Consider the following 23,068-nt stretch of genomic DNA (forward strand, 5'->3'; position numbering starts at 1 on the left):
TGGACTAGATTGATCTCCTCAGGGCCTTCCCGTTCTCATGTTCTTTGGTGCTAAGACCTCAAAATTTCCTTCCAACTCTTAACATTCTGTGTTTCTAAATTTTGAATTTACTTTTCAAGCAATAGAGCTTCGTTCTTGTATGCTGTTGTATTTGTGATTCCAGATCTACAGTTGTATTTCTCATTCTGATCTTAAAATATAAAAAGATTGTACTCTATGCTCACATGACATTTTAAAGTATCTTCTCTGTTTTTTTTTCTTTTCTACTAGGCCAAAAAAATAGTTGATCCTTAACTAGTTGTATAAAATTTACCAGAAGCAGCTTGTATGCAACTATGGATATTTCAGGCTAGAAAGCACAGGTGTTCAACATAAGAGGAAAAGTATGCCAACTTTTAAAAAATTCTTGTTAATGAGATGATTTGTTTTAAAACTAATATGCCTGTAGTTTTTTGAATACAAAGATTTGCTAAACTTTATATTCTAGAAACTTATGAATATTTATAGTTACCGTGGATCATTTTCAAATATGAAGAGACATCTTTTTTCAGGTCCTTTACATATATTTATGTTTATGTCATTGATAATGGAATCAGATTTGCTTAGCATATCTATTAGAAGCCACTTAGTTTCCATTGGAAACTATAAATTTATGAGCTCTCTTCCAGCTCTGAAATTTTATGATATAATTACCTGAAACCACTCTTACTATGGAATAGAGACGTGCAATTTTAGCTTTACTAGGTCATCAGTGTAGTCCCTTATTGAAAACACCAATGAGCTGACAAAGTATAAATTATATAAAAAGGATAAACTTAAATTAGAATGAATTTTTTTTTTTTTGCGAGGCAATCAGGGTTAAGTGACTTGCCCAGAGTCACACAGAGCTAGTAAGTGTCAAGTGTCTGAGGCCATATTTGAACTTGGGTCCTCCTGGACTCCAGGGCTGATGCTCTGTCTGCTGCACTGCCTAGTTGCCCCACTGGAACAAAATTTTAAAGAAGTATACCTCTAGACATGAACCAGTGTCTTCCCTTATTCTCTCCTTATTATCAATGTCTCTAAACTAAATCTGCTTGGAGTTCAAAGATTCCTTGAGACATCTCCAATTTTTCCAGCCTCATGTTACTGTGGTTCTAGAATAGTTTGGCTTGTAAGTTCCCTTTAGTCATATCTCTTTAACTGTTGGTAATAGCAGTAACAATAATAATCAATAGTAATAACTGGCATTTTATAGCACTTTAAAATTTGCAGAGTATTTTAACTGCCATACCAAAGCAGAGTCTACTTCTTCAAGATGTAGATGGATGTGAAAAAAACCCTCTCTAACCATACTGGTAAAACATCCAAAGCACTAAGGACAGTAGAAGAACAGTATTAGCCTTTTATGTGAAAGGCATTATTTATTAGCATTAAGTTAAACAAGTTTCAGGCACACCAAAATGCCTACCTACTTAGGTCATAAGGTTTCTCCATTTCCTTTGGCACTAATGTCATAAAAGTGATCCATTCAACTTGAGCACCAATAAACAAAGTAATATTGCAGCAATGCTAGTATACAAAAACATACATAGAACGGTGGCATGTTTTATTTTAATTCACATGTGTTTTTCCTTTGCTTTACAGGAGAGCATTGAATTTAGGAATTCTTCGAGACCCTGGATCAGAAGTCGAAGACAGACAATACCAAATAGACTTACAGTCAATCAATATTGGTACTGCTCAGTGGGATCAGCTAAAACCAGAGAAGGAAAGTAGCAAAGGGGGTGTACTGACAGAGAATGAAAGAAATTCTCAAAATCCAGCACTTGAGTGGAATACGGCTAGCAGGTAGGAAATGATTGAGAAATTTTCTATATGCTCTAGTATTTCAACCCCATTTTTCTGGCTTTCCCCCACCCCCAATCCCCACCCTCCACTAACCCACAAGCAGTAAGAAATACAATCATTAGCATTTCCAACCCAAGTGTTTTCATACTGCTTCTACATTCCATTATAAACATGAAATCGAATTTTGCAACTAGAGCCCATGTTTTTGCTTAGAGACCTGTTATTCCTATCATTGTTACACTGTGATTATCACACATTTAAAGTTGGGTCAGCATTTCCTTAATAACTTCCTTTTGATCAGCATACTGTTTTCTGAAAAGTGTCCACAACAGACTGAAAAAAGGCATTCACATTTTAAGTTGATCACATAGAATTCAGCCGTAGAATATCTTTTGTTTTGTTATGTTACATTTTAATCTCTCATCTCTGCCTATAATAGGAAAAAAAGAATAGTAACAAATTTTATGTGAAGTTGTACTTGAACTAAAGGAGGATGAAAATAAGGATTTCTGGCCCTGGGCACTTTTTTGCCCCATCCCTAAATGAAAGCACCTACACTCTCAGAGGACATTTTTAATTGATTAGGCTTAAATGTGTACTATAAGATGTGCAGAAAGCAACTTCCAGTTGAGATGTAGCATTTAATAGAAAGAGAAAAACAATATACATTAAGAGACTTTTTTACAGTAGTAACACTGGTGATTAGTGTGATTAATAGTACATAGAAACCCTCTACCAGTGCAGCCTTCAGGTATCCTCAGTGTCCTCCTGAGTCTACTTGAGTTTGTTACAATTGCTCTAGGCTCTAAGACTATTAGCCACAGAGAAGGGGGAGTTTCCTCACCTAGTTGTTCTATATACTATTTAAATCACAAGTGTAGTTCCTATCCAGTCCTCTTATGTAAGGTCACATTGATTGCTAGTGTTACTGTACAAAAGTTTCTTAATGTATTTTAAGAGGAGTTCACTATGCCAGTGATAACATAGGTCAAGTCCCTATCTGTACATCTTGTATATCTTCATAAAGTTGTCCCTACCATTGGCATTTTGCAGTAATATCACTAATTTATCATGAAGTACCAAATGTAATATTCTGAAGCTAATCACCTAAGATACCTTGGAACCTCTGAAACTAGATTCCTTTTGCCCGAGTCATGTTCTGACAGTACTGTTAGGTAGTGGGTGCTTGTAAAGTGTTTTGAACAAAGCGGACTGACTGCACAGATTGCATCTTTTACCTCAGCCTTCTCCTTCGTATTTTATGTTTGTGGTTTTTTTAAAAAACTTTTTAATTGTGGACAAATACCAAAACTTGAATACATAATAAGAAAAGAAAAAGAAATCTTATAAACTTAAATATTAAACTTGAAAATAAGAAAAGAAAAAAATGTCATGTGCACAGCAGAACATAGGAGAGAATTAAGACTATGTAGCAATAACTTTCCGTTTCAAGAACGTCTGTATATTAAATACTGCATGTTATATTGAGAGTTGTCCATCCTTTCTTTGCTTCCTTGTAGGTTTTCTTTTGTTCTCTGCTGTATACTTTTTACTTTGTTCATTTTTTTCCCCTTCCTCCCCAGGCTACAATTAAGCATGGATGTATTTATATATGGATATTGATATATACATACACATATACGTATATATACATACATACAAATATAAATATATAAACATATACTTTCCCTAAGAGATTCTATTCCTAATCATTGTTTTTGTTTGTGCATATCTCTTTTTTCCTCTCTCTCCTAACTCCTCTACTTTACTTGACTCGCTACCTTGCCCTCTTAACCTACCCCCTTTCCAGCAATCCCTCCCTTCTCGTCCCATTCCTGTAAATCTAAACACCCTTTTATACACCCCCTTGACCTATTATTTTTCTTCTACCCACTACCTCGCCCTCCTATTACTTAACCTACCCCCACAACAGTCCCTCCCTTATCCGCCCCTTCCCATAAATCAAAACACCCCTTTTTTGTACACCCTTTTGACTTATTCCCTTACCCTCCCCTCTAAAGGTCCTTCCCTTACCCTCCCATTCCTACTGATCTAAACACCCTTCTGTCTCCCACTTTTAACTTATTCCTTCACCCTCCTCTCTAAAGATCCTTCCTTTATTCTCTCCTTCCTCCCTATCCCCTTAGAGTTTTATTTCTTTCCAAATTTAGAAGACTTTTGTAGTTTTTTAGATGTATATGTATTTTTCCCTGTTGAACCTATTCCTGATTAAAGTAGTTTCCAGAATTAACAGCCTCCCTCCCCCATCTAATTCCTCTATTTTGGTTCTTCCTTTCACACCTCATTTGTATAAGATAATTACTCTTTTAGCTCTTAAATGGTTTTACTTTTTTGAAGTCATGTCATACTCAGGTCTACCCAATCTTTCTTAAAAGCTTCCTAATTACTAATAACAATCTTAGACATAGATTTTACATTTTTCATACATAAAAGGTAAACAGTCTGTCCTTATTGAGTCCCTTGTAATTGATCATTGGTATGTACCTTATATTTCTTTGGCCTCTTGTGTGTTAAATATTCTGTTGAGTTCAGGATTGTGGTTTTGTTTGTTTGTTTGTTTGTTTTTAACAAAGACCTGAAAGTCTGACAATTGATCAAATGTCCATTTTTTTTTTCATTCAGGATTATGCTTAGCTTTGCTGGGTATGATATTTTCGGCTGGAAGCCCAGTTCTTTTGCTCTTCCATATATGGTGTTCCAAGACCTGCGATCTTTTAGTGTTGTCACTGCTAGGTCTTGTGTGATTCTAATTGTGGTACCACCATATGTAAATTGCTTTTTCCTTGTTGCTCATAATATTTTATCCTTGATCTGGGGGTTTTAAAATTTGACTAATATTCCTGTGAGTTTTCCTCATACAATCTCTTTCAGGTAGTGATTGGTGGATTTTTTCTATTTCTATTTTCCCCTGTTGTTCTAATGCTTTGGGATAATTTTCTTTTATTATTTCTTGTATTATTGTATCAAGATTCTTTTTTTGATCAGAATTTTCAGGTAGTCCAATTATTCTTATGTTTTCTCTTTTTGATCTGTTCTCTAGATCCGTTGTTCTTCTTATGAGATGTTTCACGTTCTCTTCTATTTTTTCTTCTTTATATTATATATCTTCATCTCTTATAGCTTTGCTGTCTTCCCCTTGCCCTATTCTTATTTTCAAGGAATCATTTTCTTCCTTAAGACTCTGGATCTCCTTTTTTAATTGGTTGACCTTATTTTCATAATCTTCTTGTTTTTCTTGTGTTATTCTTATTTTTCTTTTTAGTTTTTTCCTCAGTCTGTTTCATTTGATTTTTAAAGTCTTTTTTTAAGTTCTCCAATAAATTCTTTTTGGGCAGGTGACCATTTGATATTACTCTTTGGGGCAGAAGAGTGTTTCATTGCTTCAGTATCCTCCTCTGAAGATGAACCCCAATCTTTTCTATTCCCATAGTAGCTCTCTCTGGTTGGATTCTTTCTCCTTGGCCTGTGCGGGGTTTTTTGGTTTTTTTTTTTTTTGTAATAGTTTAGTTTTTATAATCACCTCTAGTTTTGAGTTATGGGGGATGGTGCCTCTGGTCTCAGATGCTCTTCAATTTTCCCCTCTGACCTTGAACTCAAACCAAGACCTCCAGCCTCCTGTAAGTGCCCACAGCCATCAGAGTCCTGCCCCACTGCTTCTACACTGACTGGATGTGTGCTGGTTCCTTCTTGCCCAGACCCACCTCTCAGCAGCACAGCTGGGTCTGGCGTTCCTTGTCAGTAGAGGTGCCCCACATCTTCCCTAGCTCAGACACCCCACTCCCCTCACTGTCACAGGAGCAAAAGTTAACCCCAAGGCTTGCCACTTGTTGTTTTAAAGGGTCCCTAGCATGGAGGTGTTTATTCTTCACAGGGAGGAATCCTCATCCAGGGATTTTTCTTCAGATCTTCTAGGATTGCCCCAGGAGGACTCCTGTTCTGCCCGTACTTTTATTTATTTTCACCATTCTGTGTTTACCCTGAGGAGCTATTTTATCTCTTTGGAAAATTTTGAGAATTTGAAATTTTCTGACCTATTCCACCATCTTCCCAGAATCCTCTCTATGTTTTGTTTTTTGTTTTTATGCCATATTTACTTCCCAATAACCGCTCCATGTAGAACCTTCCCTTGTAGCAAAGAATAATAATTTTAAAAAATAAAACCTGTCCCAGTGATCATATCTGACAGCATAAGAAGCCTTCTGTTGTCCTCCACTTCTTAGTTGAAAGTAGGGAAGTATGTTTTATTCTCAGTTCCCTGGAACCATTGACCATTGAATCTGAGTTCTTTTGGTTTCTTTTTATTATTATTGTCATTTACTGTAGTAACGAATACATGGTTCTCTCTGTTCTACTTTCTTTGCTCTGCATCTGTCCTGCAGGTTTAAAGGATTTTGTTGAAATGAGTATGAAACTGCTGTATTGAGATGGAGCTTCACAGGTCCACCTTAAAACTTACAGGAGAAGTCTTTTAAACGCAAGAGTAGCTAAAACTGCCAAGACAGTTCAGGAAGATGCAGTAACATGTATTTGGGTTCTGTTAATAAAAAATAATTAAAGAAAATTATCCTTAATCTCAAAGTCTTTATAACAAATTCAGCATTAATCTATAATGTTTACTTCAGTTAAATTATAAAGATTAGATCATTCCTGCAAATTTTAGGAGGCTGGTATCTTATTGATTCTTAAGCCTGTTCATTCTCTATCTCTGTCTCTCTCTGTATCTCTCTTTCTCACTCTCTCACATACACACATACATACATACATACACATACACACACACATACACACACACATACACACACACTCTTTGGTGTTGATAAGAAATAAGATGTTACATATATACACTAAAATGTCTAGTTGAGTGACATGTTCCTGCAGTATATGCTAAATATATTAGTAATATGTTTCTGTAGCATGAGAAAGTAATATCTTCTTACTTTTTTATGGTATTCTAACTGTGATCATCATTTTATTGAGCTAATTTAAATCTTCTTTTATAGGAAGTCTATATCTTTAACTTCTGCACTGTAATCTTAGCAAAGAGGTGCTTTTGTTTTTTAAACTCATGTCTGTGTTTTACACATATAGTCATATAGGTGTTTTAGAAGAGGCAGTAAGGGGGGAGCTAGGTGGTGCAGTGGATAGAGCACTGTTTTGAAGTTAGGAGGATCTGAGTTCAGATGTGGCCTCAGACCAAACACTTGACACTAGCTGTGTGACCCTGGGCAAGTCACTTAATCCCAATTGCCTAAAAAAAAAAAAAGAAGAAGAAGAAGAAGAAGAGGCAGTATGGTGTAGTGGATGGAATGCCAACCAGAGAGTCAGGAACACCTGGGTTCAGGTACTATCTTTGACTCTATTAGCTCTGTGACCCCGGGGAAGTTATGGTAACTCCTCAGAGTCCCCAAGAAACTTTCCTAAATTGTAAATTACTCAGCAGTAGCTGATCTGACTTATTAGAGGAAGCTACTGGACCAGGAGTTCCCCATAAAAAAAAATCACTGATCTAGCCTTCCCTCCTCCTACTCCCCAAAAATGTATTTTATAATAATTTTATCAGTGTCTTAATATTCATCACAGCTAAACTAACAGAAGCTAATATCCATAATAATTAAGGTCAATTTATGAATCGTGGTTCTTTGGAGCTAAGGTAGCATAGTAGTGGGAACCGTGCTGGATTTGGCATCATAATCCTGTCTCTGCCATTGTCTATCAATGTGCCCTTGGGCAAGTCACTTCATTTCCTAGGAACTTGATTTCCTCATCTGTAAAATGAGAGGATCAGATTAGACAACCTGAAGTCCCTTCTAGCTCTAATCTTATGTGAACTTGTGTGAGATCCTTTGTGTTGATTAAAATTATTGTGTGACTATTGAACCGGTTGGGTCCCTGATGCTGAAATGTGAGCTTTATGGATTCCCTAACACATCAGATATAAAAATAGCAAAACGTAGTCTCAACAAACAGATAAAGATTTGAAAAGATCTATAAGGAAGACCTTGTGTAATGACTGTGGCTTATTCTGCTTTTCTGTTGACATTACATATTTTAGTGTGTTATATGACCTGTATAATTGTATGTGTATTTATGTGTATGAAAAGGAATTGGGATTTTGTCCATTAGTAGATAAATTCTAAGAAGCTGCCTGAGGCTCACAATGGTGGTGACTTGGCAAGCATCACACTGCTAGTCATTATCAGAGGCAGGAATTCCTGACTCCAAGACTAATAATACTCTAGCCTCTGAACCGGTAGCATCAGATCCCTGATAGCTGCATATTAACCTAAAAACAGTAAATGTTTTTTATTATATTTTATTTTGTTAAAAAAAATTTCCCAGTTACATTTTGATCTGTTTTGAGGAATTTAACGCCTCTACTCTAGGCTACCATGACTCATTCATATGTACATACCTTTATATAGAAAAGGAATAATAGAATTTTAGAATTGAAAGGGTTCTCAAGTCAAGTCAGTAAGGATTTAGTAAGTACCTGTTACATACCAGGCACTATGCTAAGTGCTGTTGATACCAAAAACAGACAAAAAACAGCCCCTACTCTTGAAGAGGTCATAGTCTCCTCGGAGAGACTACATGCAAACAACCATGTACAAATGAGAGATAAACAAAGTAAATTAAAGATAATATCACAGGGAAGACATTAAGATAAAGGAAGACTGAGAAAGATGTCTTATAGAATGTGGAATGTTCATTGAGACTTGAAGGAAGTTAAAGAAGCCAGTAGGTAGAAATGAGGAAGGAGAGAATTACCCAGTGGCCAACAGGGCCAGCCAGTAAAAATGACCACATTTGATAGATGGAGTGCAATGCTCAAGAAAAAGAAAGGAGTCAAGCCAGTGTCAGTAGATTGTAGAGAACACGTTGGAGAGTAGGGTGTGAGAAGACTGGATTGGCAGGAAGGGGCCAAGTTATATAGGGCTTTCAAAGCTAAACAGAGGGTTTTATATTTGATTCTGAAGGTGGTAGAGAGCCACTGCAGTTTATCAAATTGGGGGGTTTGGTTGACATGATCAAACAAATAAAAGGACCCCCCCCTTCTTATAAGATGAGTGAAGGGGAATATGATGGGGCGGCTGAGTGATGTGAAATGAAGAGGAGAGGAGAAGAAGGAGCTCTCTGAGAATGATCGTCTAGACTAACCTAGAAAAGCTAAATGAGATCTAGGAAAGCTAAGTAATTTGCCTTAGGGGTCTTCTTTAATGGCAAAATTGGGACTAGAACCCAGGCCTTCCAATTCTCCAGTCCAGTGCTTTTCCCATGATATTATTTTGCCACTGCCTGCCCACCCCCCCCCTTCTCTCTTTCTCTTTCTCTGTAGATAAATATGTGTGTATACATATGTATATATACACACATACATATTTTTGTGTTTATTTTACACATATACACACATATATAATGCTAGAGTTCATTTTTTGGCCATTCACATTTTTTCCTCTTTCACTTAGTAACCATTTTTGCTGCATCTGAGTTTATTTTTATGACCTGTGGAAATGATGTGCTGAGAACTAGAAGAACCTATGCTGATGTCTGCCATGTGTAGATTACTAGTACTTCACATGCATCATCAATCACTGTTGGTGTTTTACATGGTGCTTAGGGTGTCTTGGGGAAGTCTTTCTTGTGATTTCCTTAGTATAGCTAAGACTTTGTTCTTTGATTTGGCATTAATGCTATTTTCTTATTTTTAAGCTACACACATATAATTTGAATGGTTTTGCCACATATTTTTATAATATGTTTTTAGCTCAATATACTTTCATATGTTTCTGTCTCCCACTTTCTTGGGTTTTTTTTTCCCAGAACTTTCTGCTTTGTTTATAGTAGATACTTAATAAATGTATATTGAATAGTCAATTCAATGAGCATTTATTGAGTGCCTCTTGTATGTCAGACACTATGGTAAGCAATGGGGATACCAAAATCTAGTTTGGTGAACAGAATTTGTAACTGATGCTTAATACAGATACCATCAGAAATGCAGTTATAAGCACTCCCTCATTTGAATTTTTGAAAGTATAGCTATCTAGTGGTAACCAGGCAGTGAGCTGAAGAAGAAAGCATGCTGGATCTTGGTTCAGAGCTCTTGGGTTGAATTTGGCAATTCAAATGGAATATACATTTATTAAGTGCCTACTGTGTAAAAACCTCTGGGGAGATAGAGACAAAAATGATACAATCTTTGCCCTCAGAACATTTTACATGAGAGGAGATAGATTGTTGACTCATCTACTCACTACCAGTGTGACATTTAGCAAGTCATCTGACTTCTCTGGATCTCCGTTTTCTCATCTTTAATATGAAGAAGCTTGGCCTCTAAGGTCCTGTCTAGTTCTAAATCTACATTCCTATGTTTTAAAGCAAATTAAATAAATAAGTCATCATTTTGAGGGATTAATTACTCCTTATTCCTCTGTATCTATTTTTTTTTCATTATAAAGTGTCATACCACATATTGAAACCTTCGTATGGTGTTGCCTTTATTTGTTTACAGTAGGAAACAGAAGGAAACTTCCAAACTCATTCTTCTCATTTCTGAAGAAACTAGCTAGTGTATACTAAAAGAGATTACCCTAGTGAATTGACCATTTGCCAAAGGTGACATCAACCCATGTTTTTGTAATCCTTTTTTAAAAAATATTCTCCTAAAGGTTTTCACAAGGTTGGGAAAATATGATTTTTCCTTCTTTGGGCCAGTTTTCTACAAAGCTATGCAGGGTGTATTGTGTCACCCTCCTGAGCTCCTACTGAGAAGTTAGACACTGAAGGCATAGGAGTTCTACCTCTGCATGGGTGTCACTCTAGTTTTATGTGGTACAGTGGAAAAAGTAGATGACTTGGAGTAAAAGGACCTAGGTTCACTTAACTACCTGTGACCCTGGACAAGTCACTTAACACCTTCCTCACCCTACCACAACTTAGAGTTCAGTTTCCTCATCTGTAAAATGAGGAGCTGGGACTAGATAACAGGGCTCCCTTCTGCCTCTAAATCTGTGATCCCATGATCCTATGCCAGAGGGGCAGGGGAGCAGCTTCACGAAACATTTTAATGGTATCACCAGTCTCCTAGAATCTGCACATCAGTAATCCTGTAGAGTTACCATGAATGTCTGCAGTACTGGTCCTCCAGTGATGTGGATTCTGAATTGTTAATACCTAACATGCTGTATTTACTAAGGCAGGAAAGTATCTTAATACATTTTAGCAATGTCTTTAAGCCCAAGGATTGAAGAATAGTGTGGTGAAAAGAGGTAAATGACAGGATTTAAAAACCCAACTGGGTCTGCAAACACTTGACTTACTTGCCAAGTGAAAAGAGATGGCAGCCAAAGGAAATACTGGTTTAGGATATAAAGTCATTTGAAATCTTGAAAAGAATGATGAAAGATTATTAACAGTCATCACCTCATAAAGCAGACAGAAACAAAGAAAAACTGTAAAACTTTTGTGGGAGTCATTGGGTTTGTGAAGACACAACTTTGATTCCATTTCTTAGCTGAGTGACCATGGGCAAGATACTTAACCTTTTAAGTATAAATTTCCCTATCTGTAACACTGGGATTAATAACCATTTTAACTTCCTTACATATTTGTTACGAAGTTCAAATGAAATCATGTACTTTAAGACCTAAGCAAGCCTTAATCTTATTCTCAGCTATCAAACAAACAAAAGTAATTAAAGACTGCCTCATTTTTCAGACATTCTAATAATTTGAGGTTTTCACTTTTTTTAAAAAATAAATTTCACTGAGGTTGAAAGTGTGATTGTGTATTATAATATATTGCATTATAGCTTTTTTTCCTGATTAAGCAGTTCATTTAAATTCAGTGAACATTTATTGAGCACCTACTTTGTGCCAGGTACTGTACTAAGCTTTGAGAATACAAATAAGAGAGAGTCTTTTGCCTCGAGATGTTTACAGTCTAATGGGGAAAGACTCCTCATAAGAAGAGGCAGGAAAGGGGTCAGGGGCAGGGAGGAACCAGGGGGTAACCGGTGTAAGGGAGGAGGGATGCATCTTGTTCCAAGAAGTTCCAAACTAGGCAGAGCAGCAGGTGCAGAGTGGAAGAGTTGCAAGTCCCATTCTATCCTCTATAAAGGAAGGCTTTGAGAGGAGTTTGGTACTCTGCTCCACAGCTCTCCAGTCAGAGGGAAGAGGGGGTTGAGGGACGGTGGTGTCAGTTAAGGCTTCAGTTAGCAGCATGATGGTGAGATTGGTAGTGATGAGCATATCCTCAGCAGAGCATCTTATTCTGTGGAATTGAAACCAGGCAGAACAGCAGATGCAAAGTGGCATTTATCTGAATGTGCCCATCGGTGATGCAGATCATAATCCAGTGTGTGACCATCCGTCCTATGTCACCTTGGTCAGTGGCCTCCCATAAGTTAACCAGAGGGGATCCACCTAACTGCTGGAAACTTTCACTGACCTCTCCTAGCATCCGCTAGATAACTATAGAGTCTGACTACCTGTTACTCCTTGTCTTCACCAAGTAACCAGTCCGTCTTTTTTTTTTTAATCATAGGTGCCCCTAATGTTTCTTTCATGGCTGATTTGTTATATGTCCTCACCCTTCTGATCTGTCTGCTGTATTAGGTACTGTTGACCGCCCTCTCTTTCTGTGTAATGCGTCCTCTCTAGACTTTGGTGACCTACTCTCTCCTAGTCCTCTTTCTACCGGTTTGACAACTCCTCCAGCTCTTTTGCTAGCGCGTCATCCATATCATGCCTCATAACTGCTGATGTTCCCCAAGGCTTCATGCTAGGCTCTATTTTCTTTTCCCTTCACACTCTCTCTCAATGAACTTATCCGATTCCACTAGTTAGCTTCTCTCTGCAGATGATTCCCACACCAATCTTTCTAGTCCTTATCTCTCCCCTGAGCTTCATTTCCATATTGCCAGTTGTCGATTGGACATTTCAAACTGGATGTCCTAGTGACGTCTCAAATTCAATGTGTGTGTGTGTGTGCGTGTGTGTGTGAGACAGAGAGAGAGAGAGAGAGGGAGAGAGAATGAGAATACAGGCTGGTGGTAGTAGTTGTAGATGTTCTTTTATCAAACTTTTGGGGCAGTCATAAGTTGAGATTTTTTTGTACCCTTAGCACCTTTCCCTCCTTCAAGTTCCTTCTAAATGAGTTCCTCAAAGCCCTCTCAATTATATCAGCTCCAGAATCGATGTCTATATAAACTTGATCAAATTTTTTCTGCTTTTTCCATCTTAGTTTTTTTAATATTATTTCTCCTTCAATATGTATATCCAAAATGATGATATTAGCATCCAAGTATAGTAGCTATACTGTTTTTGATTGTGAAGAGATGGTTTTTTTCTTTTTCTTTTTCTTTCTTTCTTTCTTTTTTTTTTTTTTTTTTTTTTGCTAAGCAATGGCATTAAATGACTTGCCCAGGGTCACACAGCTAGTAAGTGTTATGTGTGTCTGAGGTCAGATTTGAACTCAAGTCCTCTTGAATCCAGGACCAGTACTTTATCCACTGCACCACCTAGCTGCCCTGAAGAGATGGGTTGTTTTTTTTTTAAAGAAAAATCTTGGCAGATATTTTAATTTCTATTATGTGTTTCTTCCTTTTGACCTTCGCTTTCATCCTAAAAATAACTTTGCTTCCTTGGATCTCTCATCAAGCTTTCTTTAAATAGTTTTTATCATTCTCTGCTTCTGTATGCTTTATGAGGTGATAACTGTTATAATCTCCCATCATCTTTCTTTTCAAGATTTACAATGGACTTTATATCCTAAACCAGTATTTCCTTTGGCTGCCATCTCTTTTCACGTGGCAAATAAGTCAAGTGTTTGCAGACCCAGTTGAGTTTTAAAATCCTGTCATTTAAATTCCTGTCATTTTCATGTTATTTTGCTAAGTAAAACTGTCATGTCCATAAGTAATGAAGAAATGAAAACTAGCTGGGGATGTTATTTTCTTAATCTATGGTAAATCTCATGGAATTTAGTGTTACTTTTCTCTTACTTCACCCCATTCCTCTCCAAATAGTCCTTAAAATAGAAAGATCTATAGATATGATCAACTTAAAAAAATAAATTCTATGATGAGTTGCTTTGTAGAACTTAAAATAATAAAACTCATTTTTAATAAGAAAAGTTCTGATATTTCAAGGCAAATAATAAGATGAAATATGAATGAAGGGAGCATAGCATTATCAGATGTCAAAACTATGTGTACAAAGCAGTAATCACGAAAAATATTCGATACGATTTAAAAATAGAAATGTGAATTAGTCAAACAAATATCTAATCAAGAAACAGAGGTAATCAAAAACTGTACCATAATGTTTGATAAAACTCAGGAACATAAATTACTGGAAAAAATCCATTTTTGAGAAGAAGTGATGGAAAAACTAGGAAGCCAGATAGCAAAATTAGATTTACCAACAGCTACTCCGGTAAGCACATAAAAGATATGCATCCTGAATATAAAAGGCCACGACATTTAAAAAAAATAGAAAATAACAATATTAAATACCTTTTATAGTAGATATAGGAGTAGTTCCTACCTAATTAAGCAAGTTATATTGAAAATAACAAAATGAGTAGTTTTAACTACATATTAAGATTTTTACACTTAATAAAATCAGTGAAAGCTATTAGAAAAACAGAAAGGGAAAATATTTGCCTAAATTATTGCCAATAAAACTCTCATCTTATGTAACGAATTAACACACATCTTTAGCACTAAAAAGCCATTCTCCAGTCAATAAGTGATCAAAAGATGTGACCAGTTTTCAAAACAGTGCTTACAAATGATTAACTAGTATCTGAAAATATGCTTCAAATCTTTAGTTAAGAAATACAAATTAAAAAATACTATGAGGTTTTATCTTATTCCATGGAGATTGATGACAAAAGATAACAAAAAACTGGGAAACCCATTGCTGGAAGGGTGATGGCTAGACAGATCCACTGATGCAATTGATGGAACTATAAAGGAGTCCAACCATTCTGGAAATCAATTCAGAATTAAGCAAGAAAAAACAAAAAACTGTCCCTACCCTTTTATCCAGAATCTCACTGTTGGGCATATCCTCAAAAGAAGTTGAAGAAAGAAACAAAGTTTCAATAAACCAAAATATTTCCAGTATTTCCCTTTGGGGGAAGAAGAAACTAGAAACAATTGCTATCCATTGATTAGAGGCTGGCTGCACGAGCGATGGCATCTGAATATAATGGAATATTATTGTATAATAAGAAATTTAACATGGAGAATTCAGAGAAACATGGGAAAATATATATGAACTATGAAATAAGTCGAACCAAGGAGCAAGATACAGAATGACTACAATGTAAATGACAAGAAGTAATGAGTAAATAAAAAAATCTTTTAAGTTCCCAGAGAACAGATAATGAAGCATATGTCTTGCCTCAAGGCAGAGAGGTCAGAGACTGACTACTGGAATAGAACAGAGTGACGTGTAGTCACTGTGTTAAAATTTTTTTAGCTTAATTGTCATCCAGTCAAAGATATTATAACTGACTAAGTAGGTGGACTGGATAGGTACTGGACTCTACTAGTACAGAAAACTCCTAGGCAAGGAAACTCTTATCTCTCAATGCAAGTTGGCACTTTCTCTGAAACACAACTTGGGAGAGTTGTCTAGAGCAGTGAGAGGTTGAGTGACTTGGCCCGAGTCCGGCAGCCATTCTATATCAGAGCTGGGACTTAAGTCTGGTTCCTTCTAGCTCCAGGGCTGGCTTCCTACACAGGGTGCTGCCTCTCATGGACCTATTCAGTCAGTTACAAGGCCTTTTGTTGGATACCTATTATAACTATTGTTTTCTGTAATTAGTATAAGCAGTATTTATTGTTGTTCCTTATTGTACTATTCACAAAACAAAACTGTGAAAGAAAAATGCAGGATCATATGTTTAGAGTTTGAAATGACCAGAGAGATCATCTAATCTAACTTCTCCTTCCTTCCAAATGATGGAGGGCGGGAAATGTTAAGTTAGTTGCCCAAGGCCACAGAAGTAGCAAATCCACTGATTCCAAATCTTGTGCACTTTCTGTTATACCACAATATGGATCCCATAAAAAAAAAAAACATTTCTATCTATCTGTAAAAGCACAATGTCCATGTAAACCCTTCTCTATACATGTGTTACTTTTAATGATTTTTAATGCATATTTCTGGGTGTCCTCCTAGCAATTTGGTTCTTATAACACTAATCACAGTTTGATTTTGCAAAATCAGACCCACATGACAAATATAGATATTATATTTTTTTTAAGATACTTTATTTTAACATTCATTTTTTAAAATTTTGAGTTCCAAATTCTCTCTGTTCCTGAAGCCTCTCTTCTACCCATTGAGAAAGCAAGTAATATGATATCAGTTATACTTTTGGAGTCATATAAGACATTGTCACATTAGCTGTGTTGTAAAAAAAAAAAGCAAGAAAAATAAAGTGAAAAGTGTGTGACATTTATTTTTTAAATAAAGCAAATTTTTAGAACCATGGATTTAGGGCTAGAAGGGACCTCAATGGCCATTGAGTCCAGCCCTCTCATTTTACAGAGGACGAAAACAAGGCCTAGGGGACAGCTAGGTGGCGTAATGGTTAGAGCATCAGCTCTGGAGCCAGGAGGACCTGAGTTCAAATGTGGCCTCAGATACATAACACTCACTGGCTGTCTTAACCCCAGTTGCCTCACCAAAAGGAAGGCAGGCAGGCAGGCCCGCCCACAAAGCTGCTAAATACCTGAAGTGTGTTTTGAACTGCAGTCTACCTGAATGCAAGTGTAGTCCAAGTCCACTACACCCTTCATTTTGTTTTGCAAATTTCAGTGCATCTCTGTGAGGCATAATTACACTTGGACTACAAAACCAGGGCTAAAGAATCATTTTTTGCATATTAACATTACATTTGAAAAATAATTCAAAACAGGTTAAATAAACTTCTTTAAGTTTTTGTTTGTTTTCATAAATGTGTATTTCTTCCTCTCCTGCTAGGCTGTTCAAAAGGTCATGTCTCTTTTTTTTTAATTCCTCAGAGTACCTCATTTGCCACACATATTTTTATGACAGCTTGCTTCCTTCCTTCCTTTTCTTCTCCCTTCCCTCCTTCCCTTCTCTCCTCCTTCCTTCCTTCCTTCCCTCCTTTCCTTCTCCCTTCCTTCTTCCTTCCTTCCTTCCTCCTTCCCTCCCTCCCTCCCTCCCTCCTTCCCTCAGTTGGGGTTTACTGACTTGCCCAGGGTCACAAAGCTAGTAAGTGTCAAGTGTTTGGTCTGAGGCCGTATTTGAACTCGGGTCCTCCTGACTTCAGGGCCACTGCTCTATCCATTGCACCACCTAGCTGCCCCAATGACAGCTTTCTATGAATAAATGTATGTGTGTGTGTGTGTGTGTGTGTGTGTGTGTGTGTGTGTGAGAAAGAGAGAGAGAGAAAGAGAATTTGGAAAAAGAAAAGTAGAAATAATTGATTAGTATCTTATTCTAATCTAAATTAAAGACTATTGCTCTTAAACAGGGGGATTAAATGTCAAATGTTATAATATAGTGGTTGGTTCCTTTTAAATAATTAAACTTTGACCACATATTTGTTGCAAGGGGCTTCTTTTTGTTTAAATTTCTCCATGAGGACATGGAGAAAGATAAAACAAATGCTTAATTAGTAATAAATAAGTCAACAGATAAATAAATCAGCCATAAGATTAGCTTTTAATGAGTGCCCTGGTGCAGCTTTGGTGAGCCCTGCCTGAACTGTGCTACTGTTTATGGAGGTGCATCTCTCTCAAGTCAGATGTGGGGCTACCTCTAAAGTGGATGGACCTTAAAAGGCCTTGAAAATTTTTTTTATGGAACAGAGAAAATCTCTGGATTTCTAGTAAGTACTGTAGCCCTTAAAACCTTCTCTAGTGATTTAAGTTTAAATGCAGCAGATAACCCGGCTTTTTAATAAGTATTGAAAGTAGGCAATAATAAGTTAGAGCTCTTTAAGATTATATTGAACTAACCTTTTCCTATTGTATGAGGTCATTTAGAGAGAGGTCTTTGTGAATTTTTCTTTTAGAAATGGGGGCTCAAGTTCAAGTCAGTGCAGGAGCTCCATATATGTTTAACATTAAAATGTATCATTTATAATAGTACCTGGACTATACACAGACTCTGAGTCATGATCCCGTTGGGCCTCACAAGTTCAGCAAAACTGGGCTAGATCACTATGTAAATGTAGGTATGCCAATAAACATGCCTTTTGGATGCTGTAAAAAGTGTTGCTACTGATTTAGTAGGCTCTGCTTTCTGTTACAAGAATATTAGCCAACAATTCTCTCATTTATTTTTTTTTCTGAAGAGTGAGAATATTCAATTATATGGTGATTTCATTCTGCCTGCCTAGATTTATGCTGAAATGTTGCTTGGCTGCACTGTATAGAGAAGTATACATTGAAGCTGCATCATTTGGCTATTCTGTAATTCAAATAGTATAGATGTGTTTATAAATTAATTCTGTGTTCAAGGTCAGTTCTTTGGGAGGCCCCATATGAAAGGAAAATTCTGTTTTCCTTAAGTACATTGGAGACTCTTAACTATTACCCTGTTTTCTAGGAATTAATATAGTTTTGGCTTTCTTTGGTTGATTCTCTGACCACCTATTATATCCTGACTTCACTTTGGTTTTTTTCCTTTTATCCTTGTTTTCTCTCCTTAGATTTAGTCACTCTTCTTTAGGAGTATCATATTAAAGAGTAGTCAGGTTATCTGGGTTTAAGCCCCAAAGACATGACTTGATTTTTAAAAGAATTTATATGTCTTAAAACAGATCAGTGTCAGAATTTAAAAGTATATCATAGGTCAGAGGATTATAGATTTAGAGCTAGAAGATACATTAAAGTTCATCTAGTCCAGCCACCTAGTGGATATGTCCAAGATCACACAAGTAGGATAAGTAGCAAAGCTTGGACTGGAAAATAGGTCCTCTGACTAAGCATCAAATATTCATTTCCCCTTCCCCCTGGTACCTCAATTAATCTTTGCTTATTTAATTCTACAGTCTTATTAATCAGTAATTATAGATAGGGATATAACATAACAAGTAATTGACAGGTCTACAAATAGCTATTTGGAATAAATGTGTTTGTGAATAATAATTTATTCATCTCTCGCACCAAAAAGAATTTCTGGTTCTTTCTTTTTGGTGGCCATGCATCATGCGCTGTTACCTTTATTTATACTACTGGCCTTTTTTACCATATGGTTTCTTAAATGTAGTTCTTTAACTATTTTAATGTTTAAGAGCTATGCCTAAATATATAACAGATGGCCAGTGAATCTTAGAGTGAATATACTACGGATACCGAAAGATGATCACACCCTTCATAGTCATGCATTTTCATGAGCTCATGTGGTGTACACCTGTACCATTGTACTTAGTAGCAGGAGGAGAGATGTAGTAATATAAAAGTGAACATGTTCTTTTTTTCCCTGTTTGTGGTCAGCTCCACCCATGGCATAGCAGAATAGCTTCTGTTAGCATGCATAATTATTTCGTTATTATTTGAGACAAATGTTAAGTACCTCTCAGTCTTTCATCATCATCAAAAAACATTTATTGAATGCTTCTTTGCACCTGGGCCAGCCCTAGGTATTATGCAAAAAGAATTGTATAGTTCCTGTGACAGGCTATTGTAGACTTTATAAAACAGTAGACACTCATCATCTTCAACTATATCTGGGAATTTCCTTATACTACTTTTGTTTCTATTATACATAAACAGGCTACAAGAAATAATTTCATGGGATATTTAATCTTTTATTGAAGGGATAATTATAAATGTTTGCAAAAAGATCACCATGAAAATACTTGCAAGTTATGTTCTAATATTTTTTGAAGAAGATGAAGAGGTAGAGAAATTCTATGGAGAAGTCAACAAGACTCTCTAAATTAAATCTGCATATACTGTTAGCTTCAAAGTAAAGGTGGGAAAAGTTGAGGATGGTGCAAACATGGTATAGGAAAAAGGAATAATAGAAGCCAAAGACTTGTGGACTACAAAAAGTCACACTTCATAGTATCATTCTGTTAATTCTTTTATTTGCCTAAGGAGAACTTTAAAGCTATCCTTTCACTTAGCTACAACTTGTTTTTGTCTTTTGGTTTGTTTTTGTCCATGTTAAGACAATTTTAAAATTTATATGATTCAAGTCCTACAGTAGCATGTGTACTCGTTATTCATTAGTTAATAATTTCACATGAAGAATGCCAGCAGCTAACTTAAAATTTATAGATAGTCTAAAACATTGTCACTGTTAACTCCCTCTAAGGTTCTAGTAAATTCTATGTATCAATACAAATTATATTAAAAAAACAAATTAATGTGCATAATTACTTTTTCAGGTAAGACTCATTGAGAAAGAATATGTTTGGTAGCCTTGGAATCATGTAAAAAAAACTTTCTTCCTGAAAAAACACGTCTTTCTCATCCATCATATTTGGCAAGAACTCAATTTTTTTTATTGGCATAATATCAGCATTCCCATGGATAAACTTTTAATTATCTCTGGAAAATTAATCCTTTCCTTTAAAAAGACAATTTCAGTATAAGGACTAATTTGTTAGGATACTCCAGTTTCATTTTCCATTTTTTGTATTGTACCATTTATGGATATGACATTATTAATACAAAATATTTTATTAATTTTAATAGATGTGGTAATGATGCAGTTTGGGGTTGCTGGGAACCCCAGAATGTCAGGTACAGGGCAGCGTCTACCTGGAACGAATTCAGGCACTCAAACCATCTTCCAATCAAATGGCAAGGTTTATTGTAACACCAATAGTAGCAGGTGAGGTTCCTAGTGAACCTGAGTCTTCAGACTGATACTTATATACAAAAGGGAAAGTGAAAGGAACTGGATGGGATTAAGGAGTGGTAAGTAATCTGGAGTGGGCCAGGAGCTACAGTGGAAGGACTAGCAAGTAGGCTAATTAGATCATCTAGATGAGATTAAGGATTGGTCAGTATGTGCAGGTAGTCTGAGGTGGGCCAAGAACACCATGAAAGGATGTCAAGTAAACTAATTAGGTGATCTAGGTGGGCTGGGGTGGGCCATTTGCCTTGGGCAGAAGTGCCAGTGATCTGGGCTGCTGAAATGCATGGGAGAATTCAGGGACTGGGTTTCTTTCAGAGTTATGGTCTTTTCCTTGTAGGGGTCCAGGTCCCATCACTTCATCATTAGCATGTGGATATTGAAACATCTACATGATTCTCATGATCCTATATAGAGTATCTGTAATCATAAAATTTGGCAGTACTTTCAACATCAGTCGGTAATCAATAAATATTTATTAAGTGCCTACTGTGTCCCAGACACTATGCTGTTGTCTGAGGATACAAAGATAAAAATAAAACTGCCTGCCCTCAGGAAGCTTACATTTTATGTCTCTGGTATCCATTTTATGTTTTCTGTCTCATTATTTCTGTGAAATCCTTTATACCTTAGAGATACATGGTCGTATAATGTTCCTTTCTAAAACTTTTACATACGAACACTTCTTCACTGCCTTCAGTCTCTTCCTTCCCTGATTCACTTTCCACACAGCTGCCAAATTGATATTCCTAAAATACAGATGTAAACACATTGTCTTAGTATTAAAAATCTGAAGCGGTTTCCTGTTACGTGCAGGATAAACAAGATAGCCAGCCTGGCCTTTGAAGACAGCCTCACATTCTTGATTGATATTACTCCCCTTCTTACATTGTCTTCCAGTCAAACTGGCCACATCAGTGTTCTACATACACGGCACCCTGTCTCTCTTGGCCTTTGCGTAAAAGGTTCCCCCTATCTGGAAGGCACAAATCCCAAGCTTTCTTCAAAGCAAAGACTGAGTACCACCTCCTACATGAGAGCTTTCCAAATTCCTCTGGCCTCCAAAACCAGTTCTTGAAATTACTTTGCATTGATTTGTTTTTACTTATCTGTGTATATATGATTGGCGCCAGCAATCTGTAAAGTCCTAAAGTGAAAGGACTGTTTTGTCTTTGTATCCTCAGCCCCAAGGCACAGTGCATTACAAGAGTTAGGACTAAAGTCAGCAGCTTGGTGGCAGTACAGTGGTTGTGATGGGGTCTAGAGGTTTAAGGGTGCCGGAACTCCAAAATCACAACACGTGGGTCCTGCCCCTAAGAATTTGACCCAAACCTTCTTTCAGCCAAAGACAAGGTTTCTTAAAGATACGCCTTATTGGCCAGACTCTTAAGGAATCTGAGCACCTGTGAGCTATTGGCTAGATGGTAAAAATCCGAGCAGTGGCTCAATTTTAAGAATCTGAGCACTTTAATGGAGACAAGATTGACCTTATATACAGAAAGACTGTGAGAGGGATCTAAGAGTGGCCAAGTAGTCTGCTGGGGATGGTGAGGTACATAGAATGCCAGGGACCTGGACCCTGTGGCCAAGGGGGAATGGAGCCCAGCTAGGATTAAGAGTGGGAAGTGGCCAGGGGCCATTAGGAGGTAAGACAGTGGAGGTATAGGCTAGGTTAAGGGTAACAGAGAATTGGGAGATTGTGTGTAGCCACAATGAAAGGCCGGTTGATGAGATTATAGCCTCAGGAGAACTCCAGAGATTTGGCCATGTGGGAAAGTCCAGGATTTTTCCTTTTTGGGGTCTAGATCCCATCCTCATCAGTTGGAGTGCTTCACTTAGAGTCAGGAAGATCCAAGTTCAGATACTGACCCAGCTACTTATAATTGTGTAATCCTGGGCAGATCACTTAACTTCTTTGAGGTTCCATTTTCTCATCTGTAAAATAATCATAATAATAGGTCCTGCTTCACAGGGTGTCTGTGAGGATCAAATGAGATAATATATGCAAAGTGCTTTGCAAGCTATAAATATTAACTATTGAACCAAAATGATATATTTAATTTGTAAAAAATTGGATATAATTCATGTATTTTTATTACCCTAGTCATAAAAAAATAACATTAAAAGTCAGTATTTAAAAGCATATTTAGGAAAAATGATTTATTATGTTGTTCAGAAAAATTATTATACTGCTTAAACTCAACCTTATGTGATTAAAAGTTGTCCACACCCAGAATGTCCTTGACCTCTCCAGAAATACTGGAGATGGCTATAAGGTATTTTGGGTTCCCTCAGGTCCTGGATCCACCCAAAACATTCTTGTTTTGGGTCTACCCAAAACTGTGTTTTGGATTCCC

The 23,068-nt window shown here is 36.7% G+C and overlaps 1 protein-coding gene across 1 annotated transcript in view; it reads left to right on the forward strand.

Moving 5' to 3' along the window:
- VPS13B (vacuolar protein sorting 13 homolog B) overlaps window positions 1-23,068 on the forward strand; it is a 1,028,583-nt gene that overhangs the window by 656,702 nt on the left and 348,813 nt on the right. The window contains exon 31 of the mRNA XM_020969189.2: window positions 1,627-1,830. Coding sequence (XP_020824848.1) covers window positions 1,627-1,830 — 204 coding nt within the window. The remainder of the gene's footprint in view (window positions 1-1,626; window positions 1,831-23,068) is intronic.

This window comes from Phascolarctos cinereus, unplaced genomic scaffold (assembly GCF_003287225.1).
Source record: "Phascolarctos cinereus isolate Bilbo 61053 unplaced genomic scaffold, phaCin_HiC Scaffold_4;HRSCAF=312, whole genome shotgun sequence".
NCBI classification, from domain to species: Eukaryota; Metazoa; Chordata; class Mammalia; order Diprotodontia; family Phascolarctidae; genus Phascolarctos; species Phascolarctos cinereus.